Here is a 22,303-nt window from a genome sequence, read left to right on the forward strand (position 1 = left end):
ACTTGCTGCACACTGCCCCCCACATACACAGCACATTGTCTTCAGGATCTTCTCCAACACACACACTGCCCCCACCTACCCACACACACACACTACACACACACACACACACACAGTCACTGCTCCACTCCTTCACACACACATCTTCACTGTCATCACTCACATACATTACATACAGTACTCTGCTTGCAATAGTAAGTCCCTGACCCCCCAACACACACACTTACATCATCACTGTCATCACTTCACATACATACAGCACACTGCTTGCTACAGTAAGCCTCCTCTACATACTTGCTGCACACTGCCCCCACATACACAGCACATTGTCTTCAGGATCTTCTCCAACACACATCCTCTACATGCTTACAGCACACTGCCCCCACCTACCCACCTACACACTACACACACACACACACACAGTCACTGCTCCACTCCCCTCCCGCCCACACACATCTTCACTGTCATCACTCACATACATTACATACAGTACTCTGCTTGCAATAGTAAGTCCCTGCCCCCAATACACAGCACATTGTCTCATGGGAAGCTTCTCCAACACACATATTGCACACTGCCCTCTCCCCACATACACAGCACACTATCCCATCTCCCCTGTCATCCCCCCAACACACACACCAAGACCCTGGCAGTTGGGTTAGCCCCTTGAGCCGCAAATAGGCTGACACCAGACATAATTTCACTGCATTTCTTACTTCCAGTAACTATATGCATGTGACAATAAACTTCCTTGTATCCTTGTATCCTTGTAAAACATAGACTGCAAGTTAGCAGCTATATCTGATGATAGGTGATCTAAGCCTGCAGCATTGCACTACCAAAGGCTTAGGCTATAATTTTACCTTGATTAATCAAGGGATCCTTACAAAAGATAACTTAATAAATAAGTTGTGGGACAAAGCACTGCAGTTCCTCTGTGCAATGCAGTACAATGCAGTTTCATGTACAAAACACTGCATGTCTGTATCAAGAGCAAGGACTCCTCAAAAACGACAAAACCCTGAAAAATGGCAGCTATTTTTGTAAGTATATGGTTCATCATATTTCCCAATTTCCCCAAGTTATCCTCAAGCTTCACCTAGTGATAAAAACAAACAACACAATTTAAAATGTAATAATAAAATAGCCTTTTTACATTTTATTTAGGCCTACATAATAAAATGTAAAAATAAAATAGACTATTGGTTAGGTTAGCATAACAAAACCCTCCACTGAATTAAAATGGGTTAGCCTGCATGTTTCAGTGATAAACCTAGGCTTACCACACCAGAAGATTGTATGCCCTGACCACACATGGTGGTAAAGTTAAGGAGCAGTAACTTATTAACCTCATTGCCTCATCTAGCCTTGCACCATGTTTGCCACACACATACTCACATGTGTGGTAAACTCTTATCAGGAGCAGGCACAATCAGCACAGATTTCTATTCAGAGTAAATTTAAGAGTTAAGTCTCTTATATTTGTGTCTTGTGTTTACCATGTTTGTTGTTTGAATATAATGTATAAATGCCTCTCTCTCTCTCTCTCTCTCTCTCTCTCTCTCTCTCTTTGTATGCAAGTAAGTAAGTATGTGCATGCACCTGTAGACAGAGGTAGCAGAGTGGGGTGAGTGAGAGTGAGAGAGAGAGAGAGAGAGAGAGAGAGACTAACTAATATGTCAAACAACAAACATACAAGTACAATAGAAAAGTAGGCTACTGTTGCAGACTACGTAAGTAAAACTCAAAAGATGTTTAACTCAAAGATGTTTAATCACCTGAGCAATGAGATAGATAGAGCAGTGACATTCTCACGCCCCAGTGCTCTCCCAACTGCAGTGACGGTACCACTTAATTGGCGTTTCCACACTGCAAATGGGCAGCAGCACAAATGAAAACACACGCTCTGTGCCAGCGTGACGCATGCCGGGTGTACAGCCTCTCATTCTGCGTGAACGAGATATATAAGTTACGGTTTACTAAATCCGAGTTAACAGTATGGAATATCCTCAGAAAACAACATTAAATTGGGGTGAGTAAAATGATAAAATCCCAGTCTTTTGTTCTACAAACAAAGAAACATATCTTTGGATTTAACGGTGTTATTTCATGTTGACTATTTGTGTGCAAAATGAAGTGGGAAAAAAAACAACAAAAAACAGATTTTGCTATGTTTTCTTGCTCTTTTATTGATAGGGTTATAACACTGCTTTGAAGTAATAGGCACATGTTGGCAATGGCACAAATTGGGGACTAACAGCCATTTAACAGCAGCACAGGACTTTGATCATTTGTGTTCCTTTGCTATTCATTTTGTAGAAAGTGCAATAATTTCCTCATGTGCCGGATGTGGACATCAAATTCTTGATCGTTTCTTCTTGCGGGTATTCCCGGATATGGAGTGGCATACGGCATGTTTAAAGTGCGCTGAGTGTAAGAAGTCTTTAGACGGTGCAGGTACCTGCTTTGTAAAGGATGGCAGAACTCTCTGTAAAGAAGACTACTACAGGTGTGTATAGGCTTGCTTTCTTTTTTGCTATACTTTGTGATGGAATGACATGGATGAATTAATCTGGCTACTGCTAAAATGTCTAGGCCACAGACATTTTTCATGGGTTCAACAAATAATTCTTGAGTACATTTTTGAGTTAAGATTACAAGTTGTCTGTGTGCCCAACAATGTTTTTTAGGGATGTGCGTAATTTGGCACCTTGGCAACACACTGGACACTTGTTGCAGTAAAGATACATTGCTTATAATAGCCTACGTATACCTACAGCTACAGACTATTTTCTTATTTGTATGTAGCACTCCCTCAAAGCAAAACACGTTTCTCAAATAGATGTGACAATGTTACAGGTCTCTCAAAATAAATATGATATTTCTGTACTCAGGTTATACGGAATTAATTGCGGAAAATGTAAAAAAGTGTTCAGCAAAGACGACTTGGTGATGAGGACTTGCAAGAAGATCTATCACTTTGACTGTTTTCGGTGTGAAAGTTGCAACTATCACTTGCTCCCCGGAGACGAGTTTCACATGCGGGATGGACACCTGTTGTGCACGGCAGATCATGATGTGTTCGAAACGCCAACCGAAGAGCGCAACGGGCATTCCCCAGAAAACATTTCAAATGTTAAGGGTAGATTTGAAAACACATATATATATATATATATATATTCCCCATAAAATCGTTTGTTATCCTCAGCCAAGAGGGACAGGTTGTTATAGGCCTATCTTTGACAGGAAGATATAGGTGAGCCTTGAATCACACATTTATTTATTTTTCTTATCAGAATTGTCCCATCTGGACGTGGGGTCACTTAAGCGCACCCCAACACCGCTGCAGAGGACCACACGGGTCAGGACCGTCCTCAGCAAGAAACAGCTGCACATGCTACAGACTTGCTACAGCGCTAATCCCCGGCCAGACGCCCTGGTGAAGGAGCAGTTAGTGGAGATGACGGGCCTGAGTTCCAGGGTAATCCGTGTTTGGTTCCAGAACAAGAGGTGCAAAGACAAGAAACGAAGCACACACCCACACATAACTCCGATACAGACCACCCAAAAGGTGAGACCTTTGACAAACATAGTCTTAAAATTATGTTTAAATACATACATCTTTGAGATGGATATAAGCTGTAGAGTTTTTGGTGAATTGAATAGCTAGATCTACTGCCTCTGTTTTAATCTGTGGTATTGTCTCTGTCAAGGACAAAACAGAAAAGGCATTGGAGACAATTTGTCCTGACAGTCCAATGGACTTCCTGAGGTTTCAGCAATCCTGGAAAATTATGAATGAGCTGACACTACACACTGTTTGTGATGATTGGTTGGTGGTGAGTTTTAGATGAGACATCACCACACTCCTGCTTATTATGAGGGAGAAAATAGTGAAAAGTTAACAGTGATTTCTCTGCTGTATGTGTTTGTCAGACATCTTCATCAGGGGAGGCAGATTCCAAGTCATTGTCCTCTCAGCTGTTGGAGACACCCTGCAGCAGTTTGGTTTCCAGTCCAGTCTCCAGTGGAATCCATTAAACCTACCGTCTCCTTGCACTATCAATATTTCTGACTTTAACAGGAAAAGAAAAAAAAGCAGCAATTTTTGCTTCAAGCTTAGCAAAAGTCTCTCTTCTCAGAAGAAAAATCTGGAACAAACAATGGTATCTCACCACCTCATGGCAGTGGATTCAAAAAATAATACAAATAGCCTAATGTTATTTGTATCCGTCATGGCACTAAACAACTCTTGTGACCAGGTATCCAGTTAATCTCTTTCAGATGTATTTTTTTGTATTATTAACTTTTTGGTGTAACTGTTTTTGTGAACTGATGTCAGTATTGGCCTAGCATCATCATTTTATTAGATAATATATAGAAAATAAGTGTATGTATTTTAAGCACAGGGAAGAGTATATTCACTTTTCTGTTTGGTGTGTGTTCATGACAGGTTTGCCCCATGGTTTTCAGAAGCTTTTATAGATGGATATTTATTTAAAATGTGTACTTCAGTATTTATTCTTGTACTTTTCATTGTGATAGCATATTTGTAAGGCAAATATTTATATGTTAAATAACTATTGTAACTTATATAATAATGTACAGCACTCTTCTTGGTCTCTTCATGGGGTAGACCATTAAGTGAACAAAATACACTAATCCCAGTTCACTACAGTTCAGTTTAACATCCTTTTGAATTAGATGAATTCAATTAATTAAATAGCCACGAAAGTCATTCAGGCATGCATTTCTGTAATTTGGAATAGGATTGACTGCCCCAAAAGCTGCTTTATTGGACAAAAGAACATTCATTAAATATGGAACTTGAATTTAGGAAACAAAGGTCTTAAATTCAGCAACCAAGATCATATCTGTACAGAGGTTAAAGCCAAGTCAGAGGTCCCCACAGACTAAGGCTATCGTTAACGTGTGGACAGACACACTACAGACCCCTCCTCATGTCATGCGATGGAGACCTGGCTATTCTGATATCGCACCAGCTGTACACTTCTAATCACTCATGATCATATATGTTATGTTTGTCATGTAGATGTACAGCTTTAAGATGTCTAATCTCCGATAGAGGTTCTCAAAATTGTTTGACTTCTGTGTCTTAGAACATTAAATAAAGTATCTTGTTTATTAAAAAGAAGGGAAGGAAGAAAGAGAGACATACAAATAAATCATATGGATTTCATCAGATGGATTACAATATATCTATTGGTTTATGTTAAAACAGAATCAACAGGGTTGTACTTATAAATGGTACCATGTAAAATACAATATTATTTTCACTCTGTCTTTACCCATACTTATTCAGTAGTCAAGTCAAGGCCGTAATCATGATATACCCCACCCCTCACACGCACACACACAATATTGAAAAAATGTTGCTCAAAATGTTCCTCCATTATCAAGACATAAATTGTTAGTCAACAGTTGTATCACTCACTGCAAAATAATCACTTGTTACAAACTGGAAAATGGTATTCTAAATATTTAAATAGAGAAATTGAGTGCAGAGGTGAGATGATTTCAGTTCAGTCAAGAAACAGGGAATTCCCAGGAAGACTTGACTACACAATAATCCTCTCTTGCGCCATCGCTTACTATACAGTATTATGTGAAATATACCATGGAAAAGCAGATTGGTCATTATTTCTGAGAAATTACGCCCAGCCTTCGCACCCTGCCTCTCCTGTGCTCTTTTTAAGTTGAACAGGGTAGTGCTTAACAACAAACTATTGTTAACTAGAACACATTGTATACAAGGCCCGTATCATTTTCTGTCCTATGTGATCATGTAAACAATATTCAAACCAAAACAATTGCACTCTAGACTATACTATGACACTTTTTAACTAGATAAGTCATTTTTTTGCTCATTTACTCACCCCATGCAACCTTCTATCCCTGCACACACTCATTGTGGCCCCTACCCCTCTCTTTAGGCTGCTCTGAATGCATTACACGATAACATAGAACTCTGGTTATATAAAGGCATATCCAGAAAGCACATGCAGATGTTGCACAACCAAGTCAGAAAAACAGTATTATTAGACATTATTGTATCACTCCAAGTGTTTGTGAATTTGTGCATACAATGGCAGGATCTGATTTCACCCGCCATGCACATTTGACCCCCGCCCCCAAGTCAAGTAGTCGCAAGTGTTTTTAATAGATGGCAATTTTTGAGCCTTGTCTTTCTTGCAACTGATACTTGCTTTTACACATACATTGTAGCGGCACAGCCTGTTCCTGGTATGGGATAATTATTTCACTTCTATAGTTCACCCTTCCCATTATGGCTATAGGTGATGACATGTTGTGGGTGAATTGCAGTGATACTGTAAACTCCAGCTTCTTGCCAATGCTCTACTGAGGGTATCTACAGAGGTACTGTAGGTTTCACCATAGCTATAGAAATGAACAAAGAACAAGCTAATGCGATAGCTTTACTGGATCCATTGGCTGGTAATTTGAACAGATTAAGCCAGCATTGTCCATTAGTACTGTTTGTACATGAACTGATATAAAATGACTCACTTTTAAAGATGCATGATAAACACTGCCGTGATACACCCCGACACTGAAAACACAGCTCTCTTTGTCTCTCTCACTCAGATTGCCAAATGTAAACTAATGATAAGCAAGCTCCGACTACTAGAGGTCAGATCTTTGCCACTCAACAATCCGATTACCTGCAGTAACTGTTATTGATACGTTTGACAGCTTATTTGCAGAAAGGGCATTGACGTCTTTCAAAAGAGTGTCCCACATTCTGAAGCCCGGAACAAAGGCTGCTCACCTGACTTCAACTTGTTGGACTCATGCTGCACAAAAGCATGAATGAGGGCACTGCAAACAAAACAGATGCTGTTGTTATCAGGAGACGGTGTGTCGAGTTACCACTTCAGACACCACTGCTGCTGACAAGTTTACTCAGACTTATCATGAGCTAACAAGGATCTAAGATATTGAGAGAAAGACACCTATCCATCCCACCCACTTCTTTCAAAAGATTTGTGATTGGAACCTGTCGATAAATCACTTTTTTTTTTCAAAGTTGAACAAACAAACTTTGAGGTTGATAAGCTCCATTTATGTGAATGACGATAGAGATTACCGGTAAATGTAAGGCAAGGCAAGTTTATTTATAAAGCACATTTCATACACAGGGTTAATTCGATGTGCTTTACCTAAAGAAAAGTGTGATAGGCTAGTACATAAAAGCATAAAAGGGCAATAGTAAATAAATAAAGTACATAAAATAGAAGAATTCAAATACAGAGCGCAAAACAACAAATTACCGGACCAACTTAACCTTATGCTTCGTCATACCTGCAGTTAGGCCGTTGCATTAAATGTAGCTATAGACCAGCTAACCCAAACAAAGCCTGAAAAATCCATGACCATCAGACAGTCTCTCGATAGATTATTATTGTGACAAAACCTCTGTCCGTCTTTGATTATTATCTGTAATCCTTGGTATTGTTGGTAATGTATCATCCATGAAAAGTAAATTTGTATCAAAGACTCAATATGATTTTAAAACAACCATTTCATTCACATATTATGTTTTATAACATAAACTGATTATATTTGTTACTTTTGTTGAACCAGGTCATGTGTGTGTGCAGTTATTAATCAACAAACATTGTGTTACTTTTGTTGAGCAAGTTTCTGTGTACTACTAACCAAGTTATAACAAACAATAACAACCATTGCCTTTCTACTTATTTTGTGTCTGTTGTGTGTGAGTGAGAAAGAGTGTATGCATCCATGCATTGCATATTTCCAAAGCACAATCCACTCTTCCCCATGTGAGATGTTACACTGTTACGTAGATGATGTTTTTATCTATGCTCTGGACACTCACTTCAGTTAAAATTATTCATCCATTCAGACCCCCTCATCTGCATACATTAAACAGAGAGATCTTATGCCCATGTCTGAAGATGCTAAAGCGAGTAGAACAGGCTCCTTCAGGCCCCCTGTATTCAGCTTTTGTGCTCCAGATCAAATAGCGAATGAGGTCCTGCACTTCAACAGAACATTTCATCATCTCTATAAAGGCATTAATTAATATATCAAACATGTGCTTTTTGCTCCCCGGGGCTTTCATCTCGTGCCCCTACTCTGGTGTTTTGTGGGTTTTTGTCTGCGAAGTGGGAGAAATGTGAGAAGGCTTTAGGGTAATTAGTCGTGCTTTTGATTGGAAGAGTAGTTGATTAAACGGTCTGTTTACAAGTAACACGTGTTGATGATGAACTGCTTTTCAACAGCTTCTGTCTGTCTATTTCAACATAATTTAAATAGACAGCTTGTACTAAACATGTAAAAACTGTGCACTGACTGATGTGTTGTTATACTGATATGTTGTGGTTAACAGTTGTGTTAGCATACTGCAAGATACAGTAGAATCATACATTAAGTCACTAACACACAGACGAACATGTAACAATAGGTCCACAATTCCTTATTGATAAAGAGGAGGACATGTCAAGTTGATAGCTAAAGCTGTATCAGAATGTCTTAAATCTGATTCCAGCCATCATGGTTTGGGTGCCCATGGTTTCGTTCAACATTCTTACTTTAAAACGTAATGGATTCAGTGGAAATTGCTTGAATATTCTCTTGCTGTAAGTTGCTTTGGATAAAAGTGTCTGGTCAATGAATAAATGTAAATGTGGATTGGTGTTGATGCAGACTTGACTGAATACTTTCTGAGAAGTGTTGAAAATACTACCTTTGACAATTTTGAATAGTATTTAGTGTGGTACCAGTCAGGAAATGGTTTTCCATGTTGGTATTCCTCTCTAAAAATAGAATAGTAGAGTAAAGGAGGATCATTTGTAGCAGATGATTGAAGGTGTAGTCCACAATTTTAATCCCATACACTTTTGGTCAAACTAAGGGAGTTGGTCCACACAGTCCTCAGATTGTTAAGTGTTTCTTTGCGGTGTTCGCACACAGCCCATAAGCCATAACCAGTCCCAGGCAATCAGCACATGCACAGGAGCATGGACAAGAGGAGGCTGTAATTCAATTCCCTGTTAATGCACAAATATTAATAATCTTTTGCAAAACCGAAACCACATTGTATAAATTGCATCTTTAAATAGAAGATGAGGTATTGCCAGAGAAGGATGCAAAGGTGCAAAGGGTGCCAAGAGCATTTTCATCATTAACAACAGACATGTATACAGTGTCCATGCTGTATACTGATATTGGAGCAAAGTTTTGGTGATTTTGCAATGTTTTTTTCTGCCCTTTATGTATTCAGTGAGTGGAGTAGGCTCCTTTAATCAAATTATGAAATGTATTGCTTATGGCCACCAGTTCTGATACAGCTTGAACTAACCATTTGTTTTATTTCAAATTCACAGTATCACTTCAGTGTAGATGGGTCCATCCTCATAACCTGTTCAATGTTGAGGACCTCACCAGCATGATCTAGTGTTCAAAGCCTTCAAAGTGTTTTTCAATTCATGCATCAAAGTATACTTCAGTGAATAAACTGCATCAGACAATGCTCTCATTGTGATGGACAATAATCATACCCCTCATTTTGCTTGTGTGCATCCATCTTTCTGAAACACACCACATACCTTTTTCAGTTTTTAAGACTCTCTCGATATGAGCAGCCTCTCAGTTTGCAATTAGCCATTCTCGTCTTTGCGTAAAACCCTCCAACCCTGCAGAGCGACCGGTGTGGGGGGATCATTTGTGGTGAACCTGGGCTATCAGTCATGGCCCAAGGGGAAGCACAACAGTCCTATTCTCTATCTTCTACAAAGGGCCCCCGGTGCTTGAGCGGGTGAAGAGACCTGAAATGAGACAAAAGAGGATAAAGGCTTGTGCGAATAGCAGAGAAGAAACAGATCGCAATTGAAATCAGGGCCAAATAATTGGAGTGTTAATATGCATACTGGGAGTTTATTAAGGTCTACAGCTACAGGTGGTGATGCATGACATGCAAAGAAAAAATGATATTGAATGATTGAAGGATGACAAGAGATAAGATAAAAATCTATGTGTTCATGATTAACTACAGTGCAGTATATATATACAATTACCATTTTGTCTGTATTTAGTTTTAAGAATAAGAGGTGGTGGTCTCACTCATCCTTAATGTGCCTCTTACATTTCCATTTAAATCTGAATAATAAACCTCCATACAATATGGGGCAATGTATAGATGTATAGATATAGATTTCCTTCAGGAATATAGTTCCTGGACAAATTACATGGTGATGCTTTTATGTGCTCAGATTCTACTCAGACATTTCCCACTGCTTACAGTATTGTTCTACCTTTTTCTTTAAAAATGGACCCGATCATTTTCATATACAAAGGAATCCATTCATATCTATCATATACCATTTCCAATGTCCCTAAAACATGGGCACGCAAATGCAATCGCTAATCCGGCATGGCCGTGTATTTCTTTGGAACTCAGTAGACAACTGCATTTAAAACCTTCGTTGACAAGATTGCTGCACTTCTGAAATGATTTGGTAAGAGTTTAATGCACCAATTTAAGTTTAATTTCACTTCTAGTTACGCCCCTGCTGGATGTCGTAAGTCAATGAACCTTTGCCAGACCCACTCTCAACTGATGTCTGGTGTCAACGAGGCTAGTCTATATAGACTTTGCATGGTATACCAGATTCTCAACCTCTGCTTGTCTCTTTGTAATAACTCAATCAGTCCACTGGATGGCAGTGATGACACTAACAAAAGAGGAAACCATCCCAGCGCCAAGAAGAAACTACCTACCTTGTACTTCTTAGTAAGAAATACCAGTGCCAAATCCTGTTTAAAGTTAAAATGTGTGTTGGTGAAGGTTATGTTGCGTTCCAGGAGCCCGGAACCCCTCCCTCCCACCCCGCACACAAGATTTTGCCATTTTAATGTTTAACAACACTTGTAAAAAGCAAGCTTCTGAGTTCCAACTCTGTGGGCGAAATTAATCATATCAGTTCAGCAAGTAAAGGGAACCCTGTTGGGAGGACTGTGCTTTAGCCTGGGAAAGGGAGGCTGACAGTGGGAACAAGAAGGGGAGTTTGAAAGATGGGGAGAAGGAGATGGAGAGAGTAATGAGAGCCAGGCATGAGGGGGAGAGTGAGAGAGAGACAGAGAGTTGGGGTGGGACTGTCACCAGACATCCAATTTGTTGGATAAGACTGAACAAGTAGCGACATATATCCCCACAAATGGCCCCCAGTTCCCCTGAGCGGCACAGCAGTTCGCCCTTTGACCTCCTCAAACCGACAGAGTAACAAGATAGCTGCACTGGCCATCTGAGAAAGAGAAGGCATGGATTCCATAGCTGGATTAAAATACCCTCAAATCCCAGAGTCCAGCTAATTTTGTTTAGGGAAGTTTATTTATGGGAAACATGTTTATGGTGATGGGGATAACAGTGTTGATATTGGAGATGATTTCCAATAAGGATTTAAGAATGAAACAGTCATCATGGGGAATATAGAGAAAAATCCACCGATGATCATGTTTATGGCTACTTCCTTTGTGGAGGATTTCCCACTCTGGTGTGGTAATAAATACTCAGAATGCTCAAATACTCAAATGGGCTCAGAATGAAAACATGTAAACCAATGGGATTACAACAAGATCCAATTAAGTTGAAATACAGCTAATGCATTGAGCTGAACAAAAATTTGTTTCCTCATATGCCAGTTTAAGGTATAGGAAGCCCCTAATAACACCATCTGTTCAGAGCATAATGTACCGCTGAAACTCGAGTTATCAACAATCCCATATTTAAAGCTGAGTCTGATTTTAAAGTCTGATGACCTCGGCCTCAAAGGCAGTGGGTCTTGGAGGAGCTCAGGAGGAGGGAAAGTACAAAGGCAGAGGCAGCATCCCACCGAGGCCCTCTGGGAGTTCATCCCCTCAAGGTACTGAAATATGCTCAGTGTAAACACTCCATCTCTGCGCAGAGCGTCACGGCCCCAGCACAGCGCAGCAGCCCCGGCCTCCTTGACCATTTTGGTAACATATTTGCACACAATCCAAGAGGACAAGATACACAGCGCACATCTTGCACTGACTTTTTTTGTTCTCCACCCAGCCGAAGGAAAAAGGTTTTTTTATGCATTGCTGGAGTGAATATTTGTGTCAAGTCACCATTCTTCTGTCTCTAAGCCTTCTCTAAACAGAACTAAATTGTATAATTCCATATTTATAATAGAGAGTTAGAGAGTTATCTGGTTATAACAGGAAATTCAAAACCCAGACATTTGATATGGAGGAACAGTGCCAGGGATCAACAAAGTAATTAAAATGCATTCATAATAACAGTCAGCTTCACAGTCCATTGGGGTCTACAGTCACAGATGGACAATTGTATGAACACCATGAGTGGAATTGAATTGTTTCAGTCACTAATATTCTCTCTCGCAGTGTTTACATCTTTCACTTTAGTCATTTTTTCTGACATTTCTGCTCATTGAACCCAACTTCCAGGCCTAGCAGGAACGCTAAATCACTCCTGGGGGGGGTGTTTCAAAGGGCCACACTCTGCACCATATTGGAACCATTTCCTGCCTCTGGAGTTCTGCGGGTGACCCCCAACACCCCGACCCCATCCACCACAGCCCAGTATCAGAACCCCATGCCCCCCTAAACAGCCCCCCCCCCCCCACACACACACACTCCTTTCCCACTGGGAGACATGGGGGCAGCAGAGGAAACCCTCAAACTAACTGAAAACTCCCACCAGCTCACATAGGACCCATCCAACATAAAGCTGGCTGTAGAGAACGGCGAAAACAATAAAAATCTCATAATTGATTCCAACATTTGAACAAGCTCACTGAGTGCAAATGTTTGTCGAAGTGACAGCAACTCATAAGAGAGTTAAACCACCTCATACATCTACTCAAGACAGCCTTTTATTTTTTTATTTTTCAAAAGCAATATCCTCCTCTTTCTTGTATAATAGATGATGATAATCCCCCCATAGTGATCTGGAGAGTAGGAAAGGAGGGAATAAGTTGTCTGTACAGTGAAGAGAACCAGCCTCTCTTGTCTGTTTCATTTGAACTTGACTTGCAAACACACTTCTGCTTGCAGAGCCGCTGTGTGTAAGCTGCTGTCTCGAAACATTGCCCTATTATGGATGAAGGGTGCACTCTTTTGTTGAACAGGATCAACTACGCACACACACTTAGCACAGGGAGGCTATATAAGGCACAGCCACTACAGTACAGTGACAGATGTGGAAATCAGTTGAGAAGGCCTGGCGAAAGTCTTATCCAATCGACAGCACGTTTTTCAGCCTCTTCTCTTCAACGGCACAATGGTCGGAAGTCACGTCCTGTTGCCTCGCCTCGCAAGAGAGCGTGTGATAACAATGACGTGAACTCGAAAGGGACAAACTATAACACTGATGTAATCTCTATGTGGCCATCAAGCATGTCTTTGGAATGCTCTCTACTTTTAGCTAGAGGTGCTTGCCTGCCCACTAGTTTGACCTTGCAGAGGATGATCACAATAATAGATAAAATCAGAGAGGTTATCACTTTTCAAAATGTAAAAATTCTGTGTTTTTACAGTGCTGTGAAAAAGGATGAGGTGTCAGTATGTTTTAATGCTTTTGTTTTAAAATCACAATAAACACATTCCTACCACTAGTGTTATGATGACATATTTAAATAAACATTGTTTTGTCATGATTCTGAAATGATTTTGCAACAAGGCATTTCTCCAGGAGATCTACAACTGTATCCAACCTTTGTCCCTTTTCGTTTGTTTACATTCTGTGTTGAGTGTGAAGTTTGACCATGTGAGATTTTTGATTGTCCAGCCTATGTGGTAGCTTGTTTTTACCCAATTCAACATGAGCTCTTTGGAACCAGCTGCCAGATCTCTTATTAAGCGGCCCTCCCTTCCTCTCCGGCCTCCCCCCACCCATCTCCAAAATCTCACACTATTGGGGATCGGCTGAGGAAGTTCTGAACAATAGAACCCCACGGACCTCCAGGCTCTGCAGATACTCAGCTGTGAGAAACACACAGACACAGACAGACTCACAAACACACACATGCACTCGCACACACACACGCATGCAGACTCACAATGACACACATGCACTCGCACACGCACGCACGCACGCACGCACGCACGCACGCACGCACACACACAAGCACACACCATTCAGCTGCATTGTCCACCCAAAGGGGAGTAATACCTATGCTCTCGCTGTCCCTTGTCCCATCAATTAATCTGCAGCAGAGGTGGACAAGCCAGGCCACTGGAGGGTTGCAAGGGCCTGATGGACTGATTGCGGCTGAAGTGCTAACCTTCCTAACCTCCCATCCACCCACAAGTAGAAGTTTGACAGTTCGCCCACATCTCCCCCTCTCTACTTCCCCAGAGCCATTTGATGGATGGAAGGGTGGCCATTTAAGAGGGATTTGCCTGGCTTCTGCTAGGAAAAAATATTGTATTTTTTTTTACAAATAGAGATAGAGATCATGAATCCAATGGTGCTGTAAATCTGATCGGATCCATTTTTACAACTGGTGAATCATCAGTGAGTCATCTATACTTAATGTAATACATGGCCTTTATAATGGCTTGTAGTCTCCACTACCAGTTTGCTGTCTGCACTATGTATGCTGTTGACTGTTTTCAAATTTTGTAAATCTTTAAACAAAGTTGGAAAATTAAAAGACAGACCTAGGTGAACCTTCCTGAGACCACCAGTTTCACCACATTACTGAGCTCTTTTCGTGTCCTACAAGATATATAGTACTTCCATGATGAGAGGCACACCATGCATGGCCAAGTTACCAAAACCCCTCAGGGATTTCCTTATAATGAAACCACTAATCCATTGACTTCACTACTACCACACTTATATACACCCCCACACACACACACACACACACACACACACAACCACCCACCCACCAACACACACACATTGTGGAGACGTTATTTGATACGTTCCAATCAGATGCCGTGCCCTGTGAAATACACCAAGGGTCTTGTGACACCAACAGTTGTGCACAACAAGCTGTGCGACTCAAATATATATATAAAAAAAACTCCAGCAGTGACTGCATTCCACAGAGTCCTCTGCCAATGTTGATTAACCCTCTGAAAGTAATTGGTGTAAAGCAGACTTGGGGAAAGACAACACTGGAAGCAATTTTGGTTTCTATTAACATCGCAATGGCCCATACCACTCACTCAACTCAACAACGTTGTGAAATTAAGCTTCATTTTCCAGCCACTTACACGCCATTGTAAAGGAAAGGAATTCTTCTCACAAACATCATTTCATGTTCTATGTTCTGTTAGCACACTGACATATAAGGGGAGATTCTGGGGTGCTCTTACACAAGTCAAGTCACACAGACTCTGACTGACCTTTCCCTTTGAAGCCTACAACTTTGCACCTCTTACCATCAAGATAGGACTCTGGGGAAACATTTATCAGTTTGTCAATCGGATGACGCCACTGATCCCCATGGAGTAGGTGGTGATGGTGTGTGTGTGTGTGTGTGTATGGGGGCAGAGACCAGACTGAGTCAGACCTTCAGGAAGTTGGGCAAGCTCTGGTGCCTATACACAAAAGATACCGCTCTGATTTCTGATAAACTCACAGCATCTCCTTGTCATTTTATTGATGTGTTTTGGGATTTCATTGGCAAAACTGAAATAATATTTGTACTCAATGTTTCATGTTAGACATGGCACTTGAACCGAATCCCTGTCGATGATCACAGACTTCACACACAGGCACACATACATTTAGGTAATTTTGATACATCCTTGTATTTACATTACTGTACCTGAGGTCCTTCGAAGCATTGGCCATTTCATTTTCCATGATTTCCATGATAGGTCTAACTGCAAGTGTGGCGTAACTGAATGAGAAAGGCTTTCCACAATGAGGTTTTGATTGCATGCCAAAGTACCTTGTGGAAAGAAACCATCCCTCTTTGTCTGAAAGCGCTGTGATCTGTTGATCTAAAAGAGGCCCAAATAAATTAGACCACTGATCAAGGAGTGAAAGGCCTGGCAATGGAAAAAATGCTTTTAAAAAGCTACACTGCTGAGGATCCAATCTGTTTTGAATGCAGTATAGTTAATATTTCTCATCAGCCATGAGCTTACAGGCAATTTGCATGTTCCAGTAGAAATACTGTAGATCCAGGCAATGCTGACAGCACCTCTGGACAGAGTTACTGTAAACAAAATGTCTTTGATACAGATAGAAACTTGACTAAGTTAGGAAAACTTCCAGCGAAAGTGGAGGCTCTGTGAAAGGCAGACGTCCAACCACTTTTAGCCGGGGTTAATTGGATTACTTTGTACTGGGAAGAGCTTCCTGCCCTCTATCTAACATCTGTGTCATTCACATAGAGGACAGTTTATTGTTTTAGCCATGTCAGACAAAAACTCTTCCATTATCGCGAGGTGTGGTCAGTTAATTGCACCGTGCTAAATGACAGCTTAAAAGCTTTATCTCTTTACATTCCTAATTGGTTTTAAAGACTTACACCACATTTGTCACGTTAATAAAACAAAGGCTCCAAAGGGATGATATAGGCCTATGCTGTATGTCTTTTGAGAACAAACAATACATTTTGGACAGAATAACAACCTCCAAGACCAGAAAGATATCTAACAGTGTCATAGAAACAGGCCTTTTTAACCTGAGAGAGCTATGTACAGTGGAAGTGAAATGTAATAGAAAAGTTAGGCTTCTCCAGAATGGATTTGCATGGGATTCCACATGACTCGATGAGGGACGGCTCAGTAGCCACATGTTTGTCTGCTCTGCCACTCAGACAAATCCAGGCTCAGTTCTTTAATATTCAAGGATTAGACTAGGATGAAGACTTGCAGATTGACATACATATGTAATGTATGTCTATGGACCATCATACATTGGTCAATATACAATATGTCTGGGCTGAATTGTGTATCAAGCAGAGATGGAAGCAGATGAGAATGAGGGAACAGGGAGAATAAGGTGGGGACAGAGAGAGAGAGAAAGAGAGAGGTAGAGAGAGAGAGAAGGGAGAAAGGGAAGAAACGGTCTAATCAGGGTCTTCCTGAGATCTTCTGTGCTGCGTACACAGGAAAGGCTTCTATAAACTGTTACTGTGAACACATATGATACCGACAGGGGCTGCGCTGATTGTGTGGGTGGCATATACAGCAATAAAGAATGGAGGAGGAAACACATCTGTAGAGTATTATCTGGCAGAGACATGTTTTCTCTTACAGTACTGTATGTGTTTGTGTGTGTGTGTGTGTGTGTGTGTGTGTGTGTGTGTGTGTGTGAGCGAGAGAGAAAGAGAGAGAGAGTTTGTGTGTGCGCATGATACCAAAACATTTACCTGAAATGGAGCAAAACATTGTTGTACTTTCCAGAGTATAAAGATAAAAAAACGGTTTTACCTAAATATAAGACTAAACCAAAGTTTACATCCTGGAAAACAGTAACTCTGTAAACAACCTAGAGTCAACTCAACTCAAGCCAAAAATGGCAACTGAGGCGAGGAGAGTTACATAAAAAATTGTGTAACCTGATTGGGCAGAGGTAAATAATATACACATAAAGACATGGGAAATGTCGTAGGAAAAGTACACTTGCAGGCTATAGCACACTCAATTTGAGTGACAGATGCTGTTCTTATTTTATGAATGTTGTGTTTATGTTGACTTCTAGCTTTCAGGTGGTTTTCATTTTGGAAAATGCCAATGGCCAATATAGAGGTAATTCCTAACATAAAATAAAAAGTAATTGATAGTATGTAGAGTTTATGTGTGTGCAGTCCTACAGGTCTACAGGGCCATCAGGCCACAACTCAAAAGTAATGAATTCTGACAGAGCGATGAAAGTAGAGTACACCTATCACATGTTATTAGACCCCAATGGTACAGAAATTATGGGATTCCATAAGTCCTTTGGGGGTATTAAAAGCCCTATGTAATGTAACCTGTTTCTTAAGAGACTCAACCATCAACCATGTTCAAGAAGGTATGGCCTCGTACTATACTTAAATGCTATGTAAGCATGATGACAGATGCAATGTGCACTAAGACAATGTGCACTAAGATAACACATAAAGCTCCTCTGTCAATAGCTTAATAACTATTGTCAATAACTTAATAACTCACACCTATTTACTCCTCAAACTGATTGACACTATTGATATCCCCCCATTTGACGTGAAGTGCAGCATCATTTAATACATTCCTTCAGATAGCAGTATAATATGCCTCTCATTGGTTGCGCTCTTTACGCGCCCTTTGATAATACGTCGGTGTTAGTGTGAGTGCTATACAATACAAAACAACAGCTGGTCAACAGCATTCATGTCGTGAACTCTAAAGCATTTAAATGCTTAGAATAGACTTCAAACGTAGATAGCCGTGTACAGGAAATGCCTTGCCCCAGAGTAGTTCAATAACCCCATTGCCTCCTGAGACTGCTGTTCAGTCGAGTCAAGCTCCTCTGGCGGAGAGGGTCTGGTATATTGGGTTCGCGCTGCTGTCACTGAACATCCCACGATGCTTTACGGAATGTTTTGTTTCGGCTTAATGACACTTTTTGGTGAGTAGTCTAAATTACATTTTTCTTCATATGTAGCCTATTTTGCGCAAGACAATAACTTCAACTTTCATTTGGTAGGCTATTTGCTGAGGCTGCTGTATGCGCTATTACATGGTTCTGAAATACATTATTAATGATGAGAGCATCTCACTATGACTATGACAGTGCATTGCCTTGCATTCACAATAGGTCTTCCTGGTCTTTGTCAAGCTGTTATGATGTATATAATCAAAATATATAGTATGTAATTGTTATTTAGTGGCATGTGTCTGCTGCCACTAAACAATGAGGTTGATTCTCTCCATCCTAAGGGATATCTGCTGATGTTGAAGTTGATACTATCTAACTACCTAACAGTTACCAAGCCACTAGACTACACTGTAAATCGATTAGGCTAGTTCAAATTGGCAGTAAAAACAACTTCTGCAGCTGGAAATTTTAAAATTGAGAGAAATATTTGTTTGGTTTCATAAGCTCCTGACAGTAGTGGTCATATTTAGCTAACGTTGCAGAACTGATGGGAGACTAGCTCTACATCATTGCACTGTGCACGCTGGTGCGCTTTTGCCTATCTGTAGCCTATGCGGGGTTCAACTGATTTACATTTGTCATTTATTCAGAGGAGAAAAGTCTTGTCTGTCAGTTATGTTATGTTGAACTTCTTACCTCTGGAATTTTGAGCATAGTTGAAAGAAGATGCTAACGTGCAGTTGACCTATCAGCATTAACTAACAAGTAGTTGAAAGTTTAATATTGACAAATATATTGGCTAATCTGGACGACAGGGGTGACATAAAGATTGCCATACTCATGCTTGATAAACCCCCCTCACTGATGGCAAACGGCAAACAGATATCCCTCTCTGTTTCTTCAAAAAAAAAAAAAAAAAAAAAAAAAATCAAACGTCTGAGATAGCCTACTTTCTTCATCTCTCTTTCTCTCTCCGGTCCCCCTCCCTCTCTCAGATTCCTGGGCACACATGTGATAGGGGCTCGTGACGCTCATTAGAGAATTGAGTTAAAGATGCAGCTGGAGATAGGAGCCAGTATTAGTAAGCAATCACCTCGCGCCGAGGTCCCAGCCCAGTTCAATTAGCCTCGGCTTGCTTGCTTCACTGGAACCTCCCTGGAGCTCTGACCAGCTCCTCCCTTTACCAAGGCTGCCTCCTGAGGGTTTGTCCCAACAGAGTAAAGCCTGCATGTAACACAAGGAAACCCTCACCCACACATCCCCGTATTAAGCTCCAGAGCACAGAATTAATAGCTGACTATGTTGTTTTCCCTCGCTTTTTCAAGAAGTGGAGTAACCATGTTAATTTGTTTTGAATGTGGCCTCGTCTGCCTTGCTGAACTTTGCTGTAAAGAAGTCAGCGGTTGCCGTTCTATGAGCAGCCTGCTGCCGTTTGAATTGCGCTGAGGTATCCCATGTTGTGCTATGAGAGCTCACTGACCCCCCAACCCAGATGTGGTTATTGTAGTGGCGGCTAAGGAGATGGGAAGGCAGGTGTTTTTAGTTTGGACCTGAAAGCCCAGCATCTGGTTTCAATCAAACGTGTGTGGGACAAGTGAACTTACAGCCACCATACATTCACGTATACATGCCCAATCACATGCACATAACCTCACCTAACCAAAAAACACAAACAGACACATGCTCAAATATTTTGCATACATGGCCAATGGCCACACATGGCAAGATATGGCTGGCTACACAAATTCCTGACAGAATAGATTAAATAAGGTGTTATTCTTATTAGGACAAACATGTTAATGTATTGTACTGGGATGTTTTGCCTACCACCTCCACATGTGGTGGTTACCCTGATAATTTGACATGTTTCGCATTTTCTTATTTACTTGATCCTGATGCACTTTTGAAATTATATTATGCTTGAGCTGTCAATTACCATTAGATATACATGTTATATAATGCAATATTCTATCACCACAGCATGATATAGGTTTAAAAACTGGTTATCAACACTTTCTCTGCAAGAGAACCATGAAACAACTCTCTGATGTATGATTCTTTATTAAATCCATTTGAATTGCCCTTGCCCATCACCAGCGAAAATGCTTCTGTGTTTTATAGGAAAGCACAAAGAACCTTTCTTTCAAAAGTTTAAGCACAAATGATTAAGCACATGTGAATAGATTCCCCACATCATGGGCACCTCAGCTCTGTCATGCTGTGAACGGTCAAGCAGAAACAACTTGTCTGACACTGAAATGCCAATTATGCGCAGATAACTGAGTAAGGAGGAGAAAGGAGTCCTGATGGCTGGGTGTGGAGGAGTAGTAAGATCTTTCTCTCCCTTTCATCGTATGTCAGACAGCCGGTGGTGCCCTGGCAGCAGCGATAAGAACACGTGCTTTCGCCCGTGTGTGTGGCTCAAGTATGGAATGCTGTGAACAGATGCTTCTTAAAGAGCAAATTCACTGTTTTCTCAAGTGGATTCATGTGTGTGCTCTGTTAGTCTTTAAAGTGTATTATACTTCCCTGTGTATAATATACCAGCCTCATTGGACCATGGCGTTTCAATCACTCGCCGCATCAATTCCCACTCCCAGCATGCTTTTCAATGACCTCTCCAGACAGATTTATGACTGTAAACTTATCATGGCTAATTAAATATACATACTGCACATCAATCAGAAATTGATATGCGCATGATGCAAATGAATGAGGGGAAGGCAACTGGTATTATTGGGGTGGGACACTGGAATTGGATGTAACTTGATAATCGAAGAAGATGAGATGGTGGTGAGAGACTAGCGAGGAGCGAGACTGGCGGATACGTTCAGTTTTAGCTTGTCACAGAGGGGGGTATGTGCCTGCTACGTCCTGTGTCCTATGTGCTGTGTGCTGCGTTCTGCATCGTTGCAAGAGGAGCCGAGAAAAAAGATGGCCCCTCTGGAGTGCTTAAGGGCCGGAGAAGTAACTGGAGTGAGCAAAAAGTACACAGCGGGCCCAGGCTCCAGCCTCACTGGCACGGAGGACCCCTCTGTGGTCGTAAATCCTGATTCTTCGCCAGATGCCCCAGGACCTTGTTGTGAACTGTCTCCTCCTCTCATAGCTGGAAACCAAGAAAAGCATTCTTTCATTCTTTTCCTGGTCAGGCAGTCTTGTTTTGATGGATTCACTTCTCGTCACATATAGATCATGAGTGTTATTTTCCTCTCTAGATTTATTTTCAGAGAAATAGTATGACGGTGAGCATTTTGACCACACTGTAAGAAAATTTCCCGTAAAAAAACAGGAATCAACTGGCAGCAGAGTTTCCAGGAAGTTCCTGTTATTTAACGGTGCCCTGGTTTAACATTAAGTTAATGTAAAATAACAACATTAATTTCCTGTAAATTAACAGGAAACAACTGGCAGGACTTCCAGGAGCTTCCCGTTGTTTAACGGCAGACTACCATAACATTAAATTCCTGTTAAGTATATAACATCATTTTCATGTTGGGTAACAAGAAGAAAAATGTGATCTTCACGTTAGTTACACAACAGGTCTTTAATTTTTTACAATTACAGGAAACAAGTGCCATATATTGAGTTCATCCACTCTCAAATCAACATTTTAAAGATAAAAATAAATTTTTTCACATCAGTTACTTATTTGTAGTTTAACAGATATTTTATTTCACAGCACTTACTTGACAGTCTAACAGTAAAGTAGATGAAGGGACATGA

General features: G+C 40.8%; 2 protein-coding genes across 3 annotated transcripts in view; both read left to right on the top strand.

Moving 5' to 3' along the window:
• The first annotated feature begins 1,932 nt into the window (after window positions 1-1,932).
• Window positions 1,933-4,769, top strand: LOC125304946 (insulin gene enhancer protein isl-2a-like). Its single transcript, XM_048259491.1, has 6 exons — window positions 1,933-2,032; window positions 2,320-2,509; window positions 2,895-3,142; window positions 3,297-3,571; window positions 3,714-3,839; window positions 3,937-4,769. Exons 1-6 carry the CDS (start codon window positions 1,999-2,001, stop codon window positions 4,039-4,041), a joined length of 978 nt encoding a protein of 325 aa, XP_048115448.1. The 5' UTR covers window positions 1,933-1,998; the 3' UTR covers window positions 4,042-4,769.
• Window positions 4,770-18,450: 13,681 nt separating this feature from the next.
• Window positions 18,451-22,303, top strand: part of itga1 (integrin, alpha 1) — a 47,630-nt gene continuing 43,777 nt past the window's right edge. The window contains exon 1 of one of the 2 annotated variants that reach the window (XM_048258971.1): window positions 18,451-18,610. In XM_048258971.1, the coding sequence (XP_048114928.1) occupies window positions 18,568-18,610 (43 nt within the window). In that variant the 5' untranslated portion in view covers window positions 18,451-18,567. The remainder of the gene's footprint in view (window positions 18,611-22,303) is intronic. The other variant, XM_048258972.1, reaches the window with a different exon arrangement.

This window comes from Alosa alosa, chromosome 12, assembly GCF_017589495.1.
Source record: "Alosa alosa isolate M-15738 ecotype Scorff River chromosome 12, AALO_Geno_1.1, whole genome shotgun sequence".
NCBI lineage: Eukaryota > Metazoa > Chordata > Actinopteri > Clupeiformes > Clupeidae > Alosa > Alosa alosa.